This window comes from Penicillium vulpinum, assembly GCF_028829585.1.
Source record: "Penicillium vulpinum strain IBT 29486 chromosome Unknown utg000004l_segment0_segment0, whole genome shotgun sequence".
In the NCBI taxonomy this organism is placed as follows: Eukaryota; Fungi; Ascomycota; class Eurotiomycetes; order Eurotiales; family Aspergillaceae; genus Penicillium; species Penicillium vulpinum.
The window spans coordinates 643,828-662,297 of record NW_026643244.1 but is presented as its reverse complement, the minus strand read 5'-3'; the positions used below and the strand labels follow the sequence as shown (position 1 = coordinate 662,297).

Here is an 18,470-nt window from a genome sequence, read left to right as displayed (position 1 = left end):
GGTGTTTTCCCTCGCTATCTGTCCGGTCACCTATTCTTCTGCCTTGTCTTCTCTTTTGTTCATTATCTCTATAATCCTGTCTAAGGGCTCTTTGATCTCAGGAAGCAATTTTTCCGTAAATTAAAACGATGTAAGATACGGGAAGAGTGGACGTATGGTGTGTACTATATTTGTCACGGCCTGAGGTGTCTATTTAAACACCGAAAAACTCTGGTTGATCTGGGATGTAAGTAGTAGTATATGAAAAATATCTAATTATCATCCACTGTCTATGGGAGCTCCGATAGTTACATATCACATGGCATGTGAGAAGTTCGCAGCACAGCATTGCTCAGGGTCCATTACCATGACGAATCCGACGATCACAATCTTCAAATGCATCATAATGCCACTTGCATTGATGTGTTGATACGATATCGCAGTAAGGAACTGACAGCTGGGCATACACGCCATCAAGGGGTGTGTTACTCCAACCTAGCGAGGGTAGGACACGACCGCTAATCGGAATCTCTGTCTTTGTGAGGCATGATGATCCTAAGTGTATGTGCGCTTGGCACAGGTATACATACATTATCCGGGTCATGCGCTTGGCACAAGCATACATATATTGTCCTGATCATGCGCTTGGCACAGGCATACATACGTTATCCTGGTCATACATCCATGGATGGATGTATGGAGTACTTCATCGTTCCAAGTAGTCTCCCCCGGTGATCAATCCGAGTGATTCCTTTTGTGTAGGAAGCAAATCGGCGGTCCCGAATGAAGAGGAAGTTGCATTGGTCATACGGAGTCTCTCAAAGTGCCAAGGACTATTCCGTACACCGAACAGACATCAAAAGCGATAGTCAGACTTGTCAGACGGGACAATTAGGATCAACAGCAAATCAAAACGATGGAAGGTGCGGGAAGGGTGGACGTATGGTGTGTACGATATTGGTCACCGCCTTGTGATGCCTGAGGTGTCTATTTTAAACACCGAAAAGCTTTGGTTGATTTGGAACATAAGTACTCCGTACAAAGTGTATGAAATAAATATAATCATTTCCAAATCAAACAACTCCAGTAAATACAATAATCTAGTATCTCGACGCCTCAATATAAACTCAATTAAAGTCGGTGATTACGTTTGTTGAGGTTCTGCCGGCCTAGATCGGCGCTCACAGTTTTCCCGCTCCCCTTTCCTCCAGATAACCCCAAGGCAGTGACTTTCCCCAACACCTTCAATCTCACCTTTCTCAGGGCCATGGGATCGGAGACTGGCCCTGGTTTAAACCGTGACAAGACTTGATTGTCATACTCTCTGTACCTCTATCACCTCGGAAATTTTATTTCAACACGCGATTGAATCGACATATTCGAATTGTTGTGAAGGTGGCGGCTGACGGTTGAAGTCGATTGCGATTTACAAGAATCAAGACGGTAACAAACGAAGCATGGGATCAGCACAGGCACCCTTTTCGCCCTCGTTTTCCGCCCTAGATCCTCTCATCATGGACGACGACATGGAGTCCACCTTTCGTGACGCCGACATGGACTTTTTAGACCCCACAAAACTCGAGATGTCAACTGAAAATGCCGGGGGAGACTTTGACGACCTATTCGCTCGAGGCACAACTTCCCGTCCGAATTGCGCCTCGGGCCCTTCGAAGCCATACCAAGACGAAAACCCCCTGAGACAAATGTCGACTCTTGCCGCGGACTCTCCAGCCGAATCGCCAGAAGATTCGGGTCGCAGTTCGTCCTCCGAATCTCCACGGAATCACCTGCGACAAACATCAATCGCTTCGACGAACTCCGCAGCGCATAGTGAGAATCCCTTAGCTTCTACTAGTTACCCGTCGGAGGACTGGATGCGCCCGGAGTTATCGTCAGTCAAGGAGGAATCACCGTTCAATATCGACCCTTCTTTCCCTATGGATGGTTTCTCTATGGATCCGGATCTGGAGGTCAGCAACAAAGCGATGGATGCGGCCTTTGATTTTGAAAGTGCAGCGAGCAGTCCTAGTCCACTGAAGACGGAAAATGGGTCACTCCCGAGACCCCAGAAGCGCTCAAAATCCCAGCTCTGGAGTCCTTCGAGCAATCACGCTGGGCTGCCGTCAAACGATGCTATCCCTTCGGTGAGTCATTCGATGAATAGCCTAGTTTTCCACGCAATGCTAACAAATCACAGGTCCATGCTCCCGGGTCTCCGTTCTTCGCTTTTGGACTCAATGGCCAATCGCCATACTCAACAACAATGCCAGATATAGATAGAGCGGCTCCGCAATGGGGCGGGCAGTCTCCTTCGTCACTTCTAGAAGAAAGCTTTGGAGGCATCAACATGAATCGCCAATCACCTCTTCACACCTCGTTATCACCCGCCATGAATTTCGGCTCGCCGGCGCCATACCAATTCCCTGTCAACTTCGCTTCCTCCCCGGCCCAACCTCAAATGAACGCCCACTCTCTACAACCTGTTCTCACTGTGCACCCAACCTCCCTCAAATCCCGCGTTGAGACTCAAATTCCGATCCGATTGACCCTCTCCCCGTTACCCACCGGCATCAAGAAACTTCGTCTTCCCTCTCACACCATCTCAAAACTCAAATTTCTTGCTCCTCCTGCCACTGAACCTACTCGCGATACCCTTCAGTTGTATACAAGTCTAGTATGCACAAGCGCTATGCAAGACAGAGAAAAGATGAAGCGGGCATTTGCACGGACAAGGGGTGATCACTATCAACCAACTTCGGATGACGAACGTCCTTTGGATGGAGGTGATGTGAAAATCTGCAGCGGGTGTATACAGCGAGAACGGAAACGTGCGTCACGGAAGAAGCAAAGGAAGCCCGAGGAAGATGAATTGTTTCAGAAGGATGAAGAGAAGCGTGTCATCGTCTTCAACACCAGCGAGATCAAGGAATGGACCGAACCAGCAAAGAACTCCAGCAGCAGCTACGGCGATAGATTATCGGTTCCACCAGGCTCAATGCAAGTGGAACTGCCGATGCGGATTGCATGCTACTGCCGACACCAAAACGAGAAGCTCGGATTCCAAGTTATCTTCACCGTGAAGGATCACTTAGACAACGTGGTCGCGCAGGCAATCACAAATTCGATTATGATAACCGATGACCACAAAACACAAGCCCCATCCGCGCCTGCACCGACTGGCCCTTCGCCATCTCTCGCAGACGGGACACAAGTACCGGGAGTTGGAGTGTTTGCCTCGGGCGAGAATGGACAAAATTCCTTTGGTGCAGATCAGTCGCCGACTGATCTGCAGGGTCTCCAACAAAGATTCAACTCACAGTATCAACTTACGCCCAGTTCATTTGCAACCCCGAGCTCAACGAATGGAGCGCATGTGCCTCAGGCGTCCAGGAGCCTGTCTCGAGGCGCATCCCCATCTGATTACCAAGGGCCACAGAGCAAACGACGCAAACACAGCAGCTCCGGAAGGCTTCCGTCAGAACTGACGATGACACGACTCGAGGCACCTCAGTCATCCGCAGCGGCCATGAATAATGCTGCGCAACTTGCGGCTGCTCGTGGATTCGCTTCACCAACTGAACGGCCATTCGTAAACCCATCCTCCATGTCTCAATATGGAAATGGCCCACCCACTCCCAATCAGAGCAACGATAATAATCCATTTTTCAACCCGACTCCCGCCCAGCGACAAAGCTTGGATACACTGGCCGGGGGAGCAGTGGCGACGACGCCCAACTCTACCCATCCCAGTCGCCCAGGGACACCAGGCGGCTCAATTCGCAACGGCTTCCATGATCCAAATATTCCCATAGGACTTGGTGCAAATACCTCAAGCCAGGTTTGGCCTCCTCTTAACAATACTCCTAATCGATTGCCATCAGTGATCCACAAGTTGGTGCCTGCCGAGGGCTCCATCACAGGAGGTACTGAGGTTACGTTGTTAGGCAGCGGATTTTATCCTGGCATGGAGGTTGTTTTTGGTGACACCTTGGCTACTACAACCACATTCTGGGGTGACAAGTGCCTCAATTGCCTGACCCCTCCGGCTCTTCAACCGGGATTGGTGTCCGTGGTGTTCAAACATGAGCACCCGACATTTGGCCAAGTCCAGCAGACTCAGCCCCTCATGCCCAAACAGCAGCTGTTCTTTCGCTATGTGGATGATCGTGAGCTTCAAATGTATCGCTTAGCTCTGAACATTCTTGGTCAGAAATTGGGCAGCCAAGCGGATGCATTCCACACAGCGCAACAGATCATGGGAAGTGATCCAAACGCGTTCTTTAACATGCAGGCAGAGATGCAAGGCAACGGTAACTCCTCTGGGGGTCAGCAGCGCCAAGTACCGGGTCTTGAAAACCAAGGCAAGCTTGGCGATCTCGACTCTAAGATGCTGACATACTTGGAATTCGTCGACTTGGATAACAGTCCCCGGCCACCGCGGTATAACTCTCGTAGCACGACTGGCCAAAGTCTCCTTCACTTTGCGGCGTCATTGGGACTGACGAGATTTGTTGCGGGTCTTTTGGCTCGAGGTGCAAACCCCGATGTGCAAGACAACACGGGCAATTCGCCAATGCATCTAGCCGCACTCAATGGCCATGCTCACATTGTCCACCGGTTACGTCTGGCGGGCGCCAATCCCAACACTCGTAGCGTACGAGGTTTCACCGCCGCGGACCTAGCGACAACGCTCCCCGCGCACCAAGCCGCATTGCTTCCGTCTCGCCACTACCGATCCCGCAGTGTCGGATCCCTCACATCGCGCCGCCGACAAAGCAGCTCGGCCTCGCTCAATTCTATGTGGGAGGTGTCTTCCGCCTCTGGGTCTCTTGGCCATGGTGTCGATGACTCAGATGATCTCGACGACGAGGAGGAGGAAACTACTGACGATTCCGACTCGGAGCCTCTTCAATTCAGTTCTTCTCGTCGGTCTAGCATGCACCAAGACAGGCCACAAATTATGGACAATAGCGAACAAACCATCGCAGCCGGAGATGCTCAAGGGTTCGCCCCACCAGCACCGCTTGTCGCGTGGCGTGACCAACTGGCTCTCCAGATCAATCAATTCCAGCAGAGCGTGGCTAATGCATTCCCTAATCTCCCGGCTCTCCCTCCGATGCCCCCGATGCCCGCAATGCCCGCTATACCTGCGATACCCGCCATGCCTACTCTCCAGGACTACCAAGGACAAGGAATGATGCGCCGCATAACTAACCTCGTCCCTAATCGACCTGCGGCTCGGGATGGCTGGTGGGACTACCTGAAGGGCACCTCTGCGCCCAATCCTAACCAACCACCTTCATACGATGAGCTGTTCCCGCACCCCGATGCCACCGATGAGTCCGACATGAAGAAGTCCAGCCTACTTCGTGCCGCAACAGAGGCAGCTATTGACGAACACTTCGAGGCCCAGAGCAGTGCCGTTGCTGCTGCCGCCGCCGCTTCGGCTTCGGCTTCCCTCGCTCAAGTTGAGAATGACGATATCAAAGGCATCACAATCGGGCGCAATGTCATCTCGCGTGAGCAGCAAAAGCAACTCCGAGACCAACAGGCTCGAAGAATGAAGGGTCTAGGCAGCGACCGAAACCTGTACTTCATCTGGGTAAGTAAACAAACATGTCCACCAACTTCTTTCCTTTCGTCTAGCATACAACTAACACTATTTCCACAGATTCCTCTTCTTATTCTCGTTATATGCGCCTGGGGTCGAAACTACGTTCCCGGGATTTGTAAAGGCGTCACGGAAACCTTTGAATTTGTAAAAGCTCGCTATACACAGCCGGCTGTGGAAATGGGCATTTAGGGCATCTTTTTTCTTTTGTTTTTTTTTTCTCTGATCACATATTTTTAGGCGTTGTTCCTGAGCGAGTCAACCTACCCTATCATACGATGGACTATCTGTCGGGTTTCCTGTCTTTTTCTTATTTGTGTTCATAATGACGCGGCACGACTATTTATGTAGAATCCGCATGATTGAGTCTTACTGTCCTTACTTTCCAACTTTAATCCTATGACGATTGTCTTGTTGCATAGGGCCGACTGTGTCAAAGAACCGCCACTCAGGTGTAGTTTTGTACCTACATGCCTAATGTGCATTGTGTTATATCTTCATGCTATATCAAAGGTTATATATAGATATATAAAAGTTGTCGTACAGTTTGGGCTTTTTACCACCTTCGTATAACTATATGTAAAAGATGTTTAAAAAGAACATTCAAAAACACATCGGAGTGTTCGTACATATATCACCCCAAATATCATCTTGGGCCGAACAAACTACACACATAGATACCCACATCATCAAGGATACAGGCCGTACGACGGCCGACTGTTCCTGTTCACGTATAAATAGAATTCTGTACACATGTGTTTTTTATGTCTCTCTATAGGCCCACTGTAATGATATCACGCATGTACTAAAGTACAACCAAAGATCTATATCTCTTGCAAAACTCCTCTACAGCTTTCACAAACGCATCGAGGGCTGTGGTAGACATGGCGATGTTCAAGGTGATTGTTCCTCGACTCTGTACCCAATACCCTGCATTCACCAGTTCCAACCAGAAAAGCTCCTTGAGATCCGTGGCCTCTACTGCCGCAACATCATCTCGACAAGTGATTTGCTCCGCGCGAAGTCCTGTCTTAGTGACATGAACGCACATAAGAGAACCCTGGCCCGTGATGCAGAACTTAGATCCCGCAAAGACTCGGCCCAATCGCTGACGCAAGTCATCGCCTTGAGCATTGAACGACTGAGCAACTTCAGCGGTATAGACTTCAGAGAGTCCTGCATACCCAGAGTGCAACATCAAAGTGTTATTCTGGAATGTGCCAGAGTGTGCCAAAGCCCCAGGCGTGAGCGGGTTGAAAACATCCATAATATCTCCTCGGCCACCGAAAGCCCCAAATGGCAAGCCTCCGCCCAGATATTTGCCCAGAGTGATAAGATCTGGTCTAATCCCGAGCAGATCTTTCACTCCCCCCGGTGCCAATCGAGACGTCATCACCTCATCCAAAATCATTAATGCCCCCGCTTTCTCACTCTCCTCGCGGATTGTTTGTAGGAACTCGGGGGTTGCGGAAATGAACCCACCAGCTCCCTGGATACCCTCCAGAATGACAGCGGCAATATCGTTATTCTGGGAAAACGCTTCCCGAACACCCTCGGAATCGTTGTATTGCAGTAGTACCCAATCAGCCTGGTCGACGTTGTTCTCCGGGATGCTATCTACAAAGGATAGCACGCTACCATGATAGGCTCCGCGGAAGACGATGATCTTACGAAGACCAGTGAATTTTCTAGCCGCGGCAAGACAGTGTATGTTTGCTTCTGTTCCAGAGTTTGTAAATCGAACCCGTTCAAGTCCGAACCGCTCACACAGCAACGATGCATATCGCTGTTCGTAGACATTCGTTGCTCCAAGACTCAGCCCGACCTTCTGAATGGTGTCTGTTAAGACTTTTTGCAGGGTCGGGTGAGAGTGGCCAAATAGCCCGGCGGATAATTCGCCGACCAGATCATAATATCTAGAAAGTAGTGTTAGTACCTGCTTTCACTAGGCCCAGGTGGGTGTATTTACTTGTTTCCATCCTCGTCCCACAGTTCAGAACCTTCGCCCTTGCGCATGAACACTGGAAAGGGGGCCGTGTGCAGCAGAGTGCGGGTGTTACCTCCCGGTAAGCTCTCAAGTGATAGCTTATGCAGACGTTGCGATTCAGGGTGGCGCTCGATGAATCGAGTCGTAGCATCGTGGAGAGCTGACTCCATTTTTAGAAATAGAGATTTAGGGTAGTTATTAAAAAGTCCTTTGGATATTATAAACAGTTTATATAACTGTGATCCAGTCTTTCGATATATAGAAACCTTGATAGATATCTTCTTCAGTCCACTGCTATATCATGACAGATAGTTTCCAAACAGAGGTTAACTATAGAGTACATGTGAGTCACTGGCAGCTAGTCTAGATATTATGATCTTCATTGGGCATAGTCAAGAGAGGGGTACATTACTAGTGAATCCTCTTATCACCCACTAATATCACCTAGGCAGATCTAGATCGGAATATATATGCACCAGGTTAGTATCATCAAAAGGATTGGAGGATTTACAAGAAACCTTTGGACATACATATTGATTGAGAAAGCATCAATTTCATATCGAGAGGATGTGGGTAATATGCGAAAAAAGCAAGTATAAGACCTATTTTGTCGTCTTCGCATTTATCGCTCGCCGTAAGGGGCCCATGCAGTATATGCAAATCTCATGAAAAATAAGAAACGATCGCCCCCTTTGAAGAAATTTTTGAAGAAAATTGCATCTATCGCAACATTGATATCCGTTAAAAGGTCTCTATTTGATTGGGGATAGGCAGGCATGTCAACCTCTTCCAACCTCCTGCGAATTGTCTTTCTCTATGCTGCCCACTGCCTTATACCTGCGACTCTCCTAATAACAACAACAAAGCAATCTGTTGTTCGGTATCTGTCAATTCCATGCTCTATCTTTATTGTATATCGAGCTATACCGGTAGCCACAGCGCTGGGTCCAGGATTCGTATGGTGTGAATGCGTTCGTCTATTCATAACCATCATCTTCCAATGCATAAACTTGCTGCTCATCAACCCCAAGGATAGCAATGATTTGCCTTCTAGGGGTAGTCAGATCTCTGTAGCTCGAATTTATGCCGCCACCCGGCTCTTTACTGACCCTCGTGGAATCAACACTCCCTGGCAAATAAAAAATGCTCCACCACAGCCAGCATATTATAAACGACGTGGTATGAGCACGCCTCCTCGAGATCGCTTTTTGGTTCGCCAAATAGCCATTGTTGTTTGGCAATATCTAGTTTTGGATGTATTTGCTACTCTTGGGTTGCAACAGGCATTGGAGCAAGAGAAAAGTGGGATGTTGCCGCCGGTGCCTCAATGGGATATATCAACCGAACAATGGATTGAACGTATTATTTCAAACGTCATGGCTGGATTTGTGGTGAGCCGAATCCTTATCGACTTCCACCATCGTGCCTTTTCCATAATTATCGTGGGACTTGGACTGGACTCGCCTGAAAATTGCCCTCCGTTGTACGGAAGAGCACTAGATGCCGATACAATACGGGGCTTCTGGGCGTAAGTTGATCCATAGCAGATTATTTGGGGAGACGGGATACTATGCTAACATCGATATTATAGGAAATTTTGGCACCAATTGTTACAAAATCCTCTGACCTCTGTCAGTGCCTTCATCACTCAAGACCTATTAGGTCTAAGGCCAAGGTCATTTTTGCAGCGGTATATGAATGTTTTTGTTGTTTTCTTTTGTTCGGGGGGGCTGCATTTCGTTCTCGATATTGTGCAGGGAATCCCAGCACAAGAATCCGGCGCCATGTTATTCTTCCTCACGGCCCCGCTAGGCCTCATGATTGAAGATGGCGTCAAAGCGATTTGGGGGTCTTTTTCGAAGTCCAATGGACAAAGCCAAAAAAATCCCAAACCGCTGTGGCAAAGGGCTCTTGGCCTAACGTGGTCTATGGCATGGCTGGGTATCACCTCAACTGGGTTCTTCTACCCACAAGTGGTGAGGCCACAAAATCAGGCTCTTGTTCCTTTGTCTGTGGCAGGGCAGATTGGACTGCCTATACAGGCAGGGATTGTTCTGGTTAGTGGTGCTGTGTTAGCAAAGTTATTTGAGGTTGAGGTTTGAGGTCATCAAGTATACCTCCGGGGTCATGTTGCCATGCTGGTATAGATATATGTCGAGATAGATGTTAGATATACTCAAATATCAAAGGTTATATATGGAAAAGTCATTTTCGCAAATTAAGTCTTTAATTAGCTTTTTTTGGCTGCCTACCTATAAAAAAGCGAAATGGAAGAAAAATATCTAAAGAAACGGAAATCTAGAAAGACAGCTAAAAAGACAGCCAAAAAGACATCATAAGGCCGCATAAGCGGTGGACTACGCTTGTATGCAATAGATATATATTTTTATATATTTGTATCTGTTTGCTAATTACATCTGAGATGAAAACAAATAACCTGAAAGGCCCAGTTGTAGATCCAAAATCTAAAAGCAGCGAGGGGTACACACTAAAATGGAAAAGAAGGAGGCCGTGCGTGGCGGCTGTTGACAGCATGGTCTCCCTCACCCCGCGACTTTTCCCCTTAACCCCAGGCGCATGAAAGCTCCTATGCACCTTGAATTTTGAGATGTCCTGAAGTCAATTGGCCACTTCCCGTATTGCGCACGGGAAATCATGGACCCTTCGCAGGCTTCGAGCAATGTAACGGGTACGACAAAGAGGTGATCGAGACGAATGAAGCTTGCGCTGACCATACAACACAGTCGAATACACAGATCCTTCGGGCTTGTTTCCGCTTATCCAGCCCGTGATTGAATCAAAGCTTCCCCTGAAAAACCTCCACTGGAAATCTCCAACCCGCCCCGTGCGGTCAATCGAGTCGCTCCGCATCGGCTTCACACCTGCGCAAGAGTCAGACGAACGCAAACCATCGAGCGATACGGTTCATGGCACAGTGACCCATCGCAGACACCAGATCCCCGGTCTACGACAGACACCATACCTCAAAATCTACCTCCTTCGATGTGACGACAATGAAAGCTACAAGGCGACGGCCCGACGGAACATCCGTGAATGGATCAAGGCCAACGCGTCTTCGCAAAGCTTGCAGCCCACAACTACTAGCCAGGAAAAGCACGATGCATTTGAGTGGCTTATCCTGCACGTTGTACCGGACTGTGACGCCGCGGACAAAGCAGCCACACCTACCTCTAAATGGGGCCGTGGTTCAACTACGGTGCTGGAAAAGGCGAAGGCGGACTTCAATGGGTCGTCCAAGTCTGCCGTAGACCGCGTGGCCCAGTTGCGTCTTCCCAAGCATGCGACCAAGTCCCCTGAATTGGGCGAGCAGTTGGAGGACTTGATCGATAAAATGAAGAACGGGATTCTAGCTTCATTTGATCTGCGTGTGGCTCAATACGAGGAGGATATAAAGGAGAAGGACTCTCAGCGCAGTTTGCCTGGCTGGAATTTCTGCACGTTCTTCATCCTTAAAGAAGGACTTGCTAGGGGTTTCGAGAATGTGGGCCTCTTTGAAGATGCGCTGGCTGGATACGATGAGCTAGCTGTTGGCTTGGATGCGGCTATCCGAGACCAGCTCGATGGAAGTGGCGACCAACACGGTGGTGCACTCTCAGTCACCAGTAAAAACTGGACTGAGATGGCCAAAAAGGCATTGGAGATTGGGGCTGACAGCGACAGCAATGACGATGACGCGGCTCTCTTTTCGGAGCTTCAGCCGGATGATTTCCCATTTAATGCCAACAAGATGTCCTACCGGGAAATGATCCTGGCAAGCGATATCTCTATCTTCGATTTCCGCACATACATCTTCTCTCGTCAACTGACTCTACTACTCCGAGCTGCGAGAGCTCCATCAATAGCCGGCAGTGAATCTGCGACAGACGCCAGCGTGTGGAAATCAGGCAAGAAGCCCGAAGACCTCATTCTGCTAGCTGAGATTTGTGCAAGAGCAACGGAACTTATCAGTTTAGCTGCACGCACCCTCCGCTATGATCTCGAATGCGGTCTAGCGGAGGTAGTCCACGATGGCAAGACAGATATTATTAACAATCTTGTCTCCGCGTGGGCATTTTCGGCAGCTTTCCAGATCCTAAGTCAAACTTTTACTCCGAACCTCATGCTCCCCGAATCCTCTCTTCATGCCGTTGCACAATCGAGCGAAGCTGCAGCTATCACGATGGCGGATTCCCGTGCCGAAGTGCCTCGTCGCACTAGTTCTCTCATGGGCTCAGCTGGTGCCCGACCTGGCCGGCCAGTGACGCAGGATATGTCTGATAGTGTGGGTTTGATGCAGCGGCGGTTGACTATAGATCACCCTAAGCCCGTGCATATTCCCACACAGAAGACTGGTTCTGAGCAGCTAGCATCTGGGAGGGCGGAATTGCTTCTTATGGCTCGGCGGTCACTCGAGGAGATTGCTCGCAGACGGGGCTGGGCTGAGAGTTGGAGCAATCTCGGTCTTCTCTTTGATGATCGCAGTCGTTCTGTAGCAAGTGACATGGCAGAGATCTCGTTGGACGGCGATGACACCGAAGAGTCACTGAAAGCTTCTAAGAATAAGCACTCTTCGCTTGTAGGCATCGAGCTTCCTGGCCTCAGGGCTGCATTAAAGTCCAAAGACGCCTTCCTGTTTCTCTATGAAGAACTCACAGACCGTTTGATCCGCCATCATATGGCAGCCAACCGTGTCAACTCCGTCGAACAGGCCCTAGCTGAAATCGCTATTTTGCGATACCGCCGGAAAGACTATGAGTCTGCTGCTTCCTATTTCCATCGGATGGCTCCTTTCTATGGCTCTAAGTACTGGATTGTTTTGGAAGGAAGCATGTTGGAACTCCACGCGCGGTGCTTGAAGGAGCTCAAACGGAACGAGGACTATGTTCGCATGATGATACGATTACTTTCCAAATTTGCTACATATGCGCAGGCGCAATTATCAGTCCGGCAAAAGGCCGTTGCTGGCTCGATTCCTTCTATTGAACAGGAAATCTTAGAAGGACATGTCCGCGATTTGTTTGAAGCTGCTAGTGCTCTTCAAAGGGATATTCCTGCTTCTCTGACAGACTTCTTTGCCGACCTCCGTGTTGACCCGGCCATTCGACTGTACGACAACAAGGACGGATTCCAGATCCAAATGTCTTTGCGATTCCTCTTGGGCCAGCAGATCGAAATTGACAGTCTCAAGGCTCGGCTAGTCAGCGCTAACAGTTCCCAGAATTCTGAGCACTGGATCGAGAGCTCAGCCAAGTTTGTGGTGAAATCATCAACAACACAAATTTTGATCGACTCCTCGGTAAGTAGTCATAAAATAGCTTCCGCTACCGGTAACTAACTTATATGCAGACCACGCTTCAAGGCAAGTACTTTATTGACCGTCTCGAAATGAGAGCTGGCAACCTTGTCTTTAACTTTAATGGTGGGCGAGACTCCAAGCTTCCAGTTGGCTTCCGGGAAACGGAAGACTCGGAGGAAATCGACGACCAGCCTTACATCTATTGCTACCCTCCGGCCGAATCCCTACAGGCGAAGATCGTGTCACCGCATCTTATCAATCTTCAGGCCATGCGGACGGTGGAGCTGGAACTTGACAGTGGACGAAATGATATCAAGAGTGGCACGATCCGTGTCCGGCCAGCTACTGCCGGCCTACGGCTTCGCATTACAGAAACCGAGGTTGTGGATGGCAAGCTCGAGGTGGATGCCAACCACGAGTCGGGCATTATTGAATTCGGGCAATTGCCGCCACGGTCATCCGTCAGACTGCGTATCCCCTACACTGTGGAGGAGGCGTTTTCGACCCTCTCAGCGCGAGCAGAGATCGGGTATGAGACCGAGCAAGGCCGATTCGCTTCCTCGGCATCATTCAGTGTTGTTTCAACATTACCTATATCGGTCAACGTGCAGGACATTTTCAAGGATGAACTGCTATTCTCGCGATTCACCATCAGCCCGGCCATGCTGATCCCGCTTCGTATCCTGAACTGCAGTCTACCCAGCTCAGATATTTACGATGTGCAATCCAGCATTACCGGCCCCGTCGCCCTTGATGTCTTCCCTAAGCAGCCCGCATCTCTTCTTTACAAAATCCGCCATAATGAAGGCAGCATAGCCGCATCAACGCCGCGTAGCTTGCAACTGAGCATTGACTTCACATGTGTCGATGATGAGTGTCTCGATGCAATCGAAAAGGAATTCGCCGCCTCCATTGACTCCAGTCCATTCCGCCAGTACGCAGCGCTACTCACATCGCACATTGTCAGCAGTTTTCGCGCACAGCTATCCACAGATGACATGGAAGCCATTGGACTCATTCGAGAGGTAAACATGCTGCCCTATGAGACTGTCCGATGGGAAGATTTGCTCGGAGCTTTGAAAACACCAGGCGAGGATGTGCGACAGTGGCTCAAGGAGTGGCACAAGGTAAGAACCCCAATTCAGAGTTGTTCCCAGCTAGTTAGTTTACTCACACATGAAACAGAACAACTCCACCATCCAACTCCCCACACAGCCCACCATCCCAGCCCGCCGCATCATCATCCCCGTCGACGTCCCCGAAATCCAAGTCGTACACACCGCCGACCTCAAGGTCCAGCCCAAACCCACCACCGGTCTGGGACCCTCCACCCACGCCGCCGTCGGCCAGATGATCGTCGCCGAGCTATGTCTCCACCACACGCGCCGCTGGTGTTCCCCAGCGGCCCGAGAAAACGCCGACCAGCCTCTCGAATGTTCCTACGAGATCCACGCCAACCCAGACCATTGGCAAATAGGCGGTCGCCGCCGGGGCAACTTCCTCGCGCGCGACGGCGAATCTACCCGCTTTACCGTCCTCCTACTCCCCCAGAAACCCGGCCATCTCCTACTCCCAAGTCTTGAGATCCGTACTTTCTTCCCATCGGCACCTCAGCTCCCGACCTCGCCACCTGCGGCTGATCAGACCGGTTCCATGGCACCGGCTCGTCGCTCGATCCCTTGTGAGGTTGACTACCGTAACCATGGCGAAACGGTTCTTGTTCTCCCGGATTTGAAGAAGACGACTGTTAGTCTTAGTGCCGCTGGCGGCAGCCATGCCCCTGGTGGAGGATCTTGGCTTGTTGATTCGGAGCGGCGGACGGAGGAGGCTCGTTGATTTGATTTGATTTGATGGTCGGGTGGGTGATTATGTATAATGAGTCGTCTATAGGCCTCACTGAGGGTACTTGTTTGCATGTAGATCTACGATTCATGAATCCTTTATTCTTTTGTGAAGCCTTTGTGTTACTTGGTATATAGACCTCGGGTAAATTCGAGGTGGCTTCGGCTGGGGCTTCCGTTGGCCCTTGGCCCGAGATAGACTAGTTTGGACTGATATGGATTAGCCCCATCTCAATGTTTATTTTAAGTCGGTTCTAAGGGATGTATGTATGTTATTTTGTCTTTTTGTCAAGTTGATTTAATACTTGAATATTTCCAAATAATGCAATAATATTTAATGTACGGAGTAATATAAGCTTAAAATCTAAGCAAAATCCGAGATTCTGAGGTCTGCCCGATCAGATCTTATCTAAGGTGGCAAGGGGAGAATAAAGAATTTAAAGATTTGAAAGTAAAAATTTTAACGTTTGTTTTTTTTTCAAAAAGGGGGAGTGGGGCCCCAACAAAACCCCATGGGTCCCAACAAGCGGGTAGAGGCATTTTGAATTAAATTTTAATTTACATGTAAATTTGATGAACGTCGTATTTATAGGTACATTTGTACTTTTTCTTAAGTCGACCTCGGTGCTTGAGTATAGAATATAGTACGGATATCGGAGTACTCCGTACTACTTACTCCAAAGTAAACAAATAATGTTGAGGCCATTGCAACCATTGCAACAGCCAACACCGAATTATATCCGTTGAAGAGCTGAAAAACAAGTGGAATCACATGTCCCTTGTGCATGCCACTACTCCAGGGCTGACTTACAGAAAGGTAGATGCGAATAACCAATTGCGCAAACGGCCAAAAGCCAAATCAATTTGCCACACGAGCTTGCATGTTAGAGGTCCATAGGAGATTTCCAGACCAATCCACGGCCCTCCGTACAAGCACGAAAATGACCCGCGATCCGCCGAGGTAAGTTGATCTAGGGATCTATCCACATCGGCTGGGGATGCCCTTCACCGTATTCTCGACATGTGAAAGTGACAACGCAATCACACTTTGCAATCACGGCGCACCAGATAGAGTCTAGATCCTGTATTATATTACTTTCATGACGGTCAGACCATTCCCACCAATTTGCAATTTATCCAAGGACATGTGGCTGTGAAGAACTCGTATACTCCGTAGAAGTACAACATACAATAGATAGGCGTTCATGCAACCGAGAATCCAATTGTCGAAGGCGAGGTGGGTCTGTAAATTTGAAATTTGCAAAATACCATACGGTTGGATTGGGTTGGATTAGGTTGAATTGGCCTACGGAACTGATTGTGGCGGTATGAAAATTACCATCTCAAGGTCCCACGGTTGAATCGCCAGGTGTTTTTTTTTTTGTTGTTAATTTTCCCCTTCAATTTTTCAGTTTCTTTTGTTTCCTTTTTTTTTTTTTGATAGACTGTTAACCTTCTGTTCTCTTTTTCATTTCCTTTTTTTTTTTTTCAATTGCTTATTGCCTGCTTTCTCGTTGGCTATTATTTAGAACGGGGCCATTTGCTTCGATCTACTTCAACCTTTCCTCGTGCAACAATATCGTGAGTAGACCCTGACTCTAAACAGCTCGGATCTCAACTCATCACTGATCAGATTGGTTCTTGCTAGGTTAAAACGTGGTTAAAACGTGTGATTGAAACGTGTGATTGAAACGTGTGACCTTCGTTTCATTTCAATATAAAAAGCATTTCTTGGGAGTATTCCTATCCTCCCTTCGGAATTAACCACCGTCAACCTCAACACACGTCCAACATGTCGTCCACCGCAATCCCCAAGCGCGTTGCGCTCAATCGCAACCCCGCTACAGAGTCCTCCACGGTCAGCTCTGTCTCGGCCTCGCCATTTGACAGCCCTCGCCAGTCCCCCTCCTCCACCTCCCTGTCGTCCATGGGCTCCGAGCAGGAGGTCAAGTTGGTCGATACCTACGGCAACGAGTTCAAGATTCCCGATTACACCATCAAGCAGATCCGCGATGCCATTCCCGCTCACTGCTTCCACCGCTCCGCCGTCACCAGCTTGTACTATGTCTTCCGGGACCTAACCATCCTCGGCGCCATCTTCTACGTCTTCCACAACTATGTCACCCCCCAGACGATCCCCTTCCTGCCCGCTCGCGTGGTCCTCTGGACTCTGTACACCATCGTGCAGGGTCTCGTCGGCACCGGCGTGTGGGTTCTGGCTCACGAGTGCGGTCACCAGGCCTTCTCCCCCTCCAAGGTCCTGAACGACACCGTCGGCTGGATCTGCCACTCCATGCTGCTCGTCCCTTACTTCTCCTGGAAGATCTCCCACGGCAAGCACCACAAGGCCACTGGAAACATCGCCCGCGACATGGTCTTCGTCCCCAAGACCCGTGAACAGTTCGCCTCCCGCGTCGGAAAGACCCTGCACGAGCTCAGCGAGCTGTGCGAGGAGACCCCCATCCTGACTGCCGGAAACCTCCTCGCCCAGCAGCTCTTCGGCTGGCCTCTGTACCTGCTCAACAACGTCACCGGCCACAACAACCACTCCAAGCAGCACGAGGGCCGCGGTGTCGGCAAGGAAAACGGCTGGGGCGGCGGTGTCAACCACTTCTACCCCTCCAGCCCTCTGTACGAGGCCAAGGACGCTAAGCTCATTGTTCTGAGTGACCTCGGTCTCATCATCACCGCCTCCGCCCTGTACTACATCGGCACCAACTTCGGCTGGCTCAACCTGCTCGTCTGGTACGGTCTCCCCTACCTGTGGGTGAACCACTGGCTCGGTAAGTTTCCCAACGCTCAGTTTTTCTCGCAATACCTTTTTTTTTTCTTACTAACATCCCTCCCAGTCGCTATCACTTACCTCCAGCACACCGACCCCACCCTCCCTCACTACCAGCCCGAGGTTTGGAGCTTCGCCCGCGGCGCTGCTGCTACCATCGACCGTGACTTCGGTTTCGTTGGCCGCCACATCTTCCACGGTATCATCGAGACCCACGTGCTGCACCACTACGTCAGCAACATCCCCTTCTACAACGCCGACGAGGCCAGTGATGCCATCAAGGCCGTCATGGGCAACCACTACCGCACTGAGGCTCACACCGGCTGGACTGGTTTCTTCAAGGCCATGTGGACTGCCGCCCGTGTCTGCCAGTGGGTTGAGCCCAACGAGGGTGCCACCGGCGAGAGCGAGGGTGTTCTCTTCTACCGTAACACCAACGGTGTCGGTATCCCTCCTGCCAAGGTGGCTGGCAAGGCCCAATAGATATTGAGGCCTATGAATGTTCTGTTCGGCTCTCGGTTCTGATTTATGTTTTGTTTTTTTTTCCCTCGCATTGTTCTGATTTGATCTGAGCTTTGATGTCTTATGTTGTATATTTTGTCTGGATATACACAAGATCAACGTGTTTTGTTCTTGAAAGATTCGGCGGCAGTCATAGATGAAATTTCAGCCTCTTATGACTGTCTTCCTGTTATGTCTTTTTACCTTAGATCCTTAGATTCATTATCTTGTTTCTTTGGTGAGGGATTGAGCTCGTCAGAAGGATTTCGGGGAAAGAAAGAAAGGAACTTGATGAAAATGGGGAGAAAAGAGATGATTGTTAATTAAGAAATGTGTTCTCTCATCGTTGTCCATATATATGATTGTGGTTAATTTGAAGCGTCTTCTTTCCTTTTCCTTACCTCTATTCCTTAGCTATGACATAGATACTCGCACTCATATAAAAATTCCGAAGCAATTGATCGGTGTGTACG

At 49.5% G+C, this 18,470-nt stretch overlaps 5 protein-coding genes across 5 annotated transcripts; 4 read left to right on the top strand and 1 right to left on the bottom strand.

Annotated features, from left to right (window-relative positions):
• Window positions 1-1,493: 1,493 nt before the first annotated feature.
• On the top strand, window positions 1,494-5,782 carry N7479_008797 (putative membrane-tethered transcription factor (SPT23); the record flags this gene model as incomplete). The annotated part of the gene is made up of 3 exons (XM_057256490.1): window positions 1,494-2,123; window positions 2,177-5,581; window positions 5,651-5,782. 3 exons carry the CDS (start codon window positions 1,494-1,496, stop codon window positions 5,780-5,782), a joined length of 4,167 nt encoding a protein of 1,388 aa, XP_057103948.1.
• Window positions 5,783-6,395: 613 nt separating this feature from the next.
• On the bottom strand, window positions 6,396-7,747 carry N7479_008796 (aspartate aminotransferase family protein; the record flags this gene model as incomplete). The annotated part of the gene is made up of 2 exons (XM_057256489.1): window positions 6,396-7,506; window positions 7,560-7,747. 2 exons carry the CDS (start codon window positions 7,745-7,747, stop codon window positions 6,396-6,398), a joined length of 1,299 nt encoding a protein of 432 aa, XP_057103947.1.
• Window positions 7,748-8,353: 606 nt separating this feature from the next.
• Window positions 8,354-9,679, top strand: pyr8 (acetyltransferase pyr8; the record flags this gene model as incomplete). The annotated part of the gene is made up of 2 exons (XM_057256488.1): window positions 8,354-9,105; window positions 9,169-9,679. The coding sequence occupies 2 exons, from the start codon at window positions 8,354-8,356 to the stop codon at window positions 9,677-9,679; spliced, it is 1,263 nt and encodes a 420-aa protein (XP_057103946.1).
• Window positions 9,680-10,232: 553 nt separating this feature from the next.
• On the top strand, window positions 10,233-14,709 carry N7479_008794 (putative TMEM1 family protein; the record flags this gene model as incomplete). Its single annotated transcript, XM_057256487.1, has 4 exons — window positions 10,233-10,266; window positions 10,322-12,873; window positions 12,924-14,000; window positions 14,059-14,709. The coding sequence occupies 4 exons, from the start codon at window positions 10,233-10,235 to the stop codon at window positions 14,707-14,709; spliced, it is 4,314 nt and encodes a 1,437-aa protein (XP_057103945.1).
• Window positions 14,710-16,506: 1,797 nt separating this feature from the next.
• On the top strand, window positions 16,507-17,979 carry N7479_008793 (oleate delta-12 desaturase odeA; the record flags this gene model as incomplete). The annotated part of the gene is made up of 2 exons (XM_057256486.1): window positions 16,507-17,497; window positions 17,564-17,979. The coding sequence occupies 2 exons, from the start codon at window positions 16,507-16,509 to the stop codon at window positions 17,977-17,979; spliced, it is 1,407 nt and encodes a 468-aa protein (XP_057103944.1).
• Window positions 17,980-18,470: the final 491 nt, after the last annotated feature.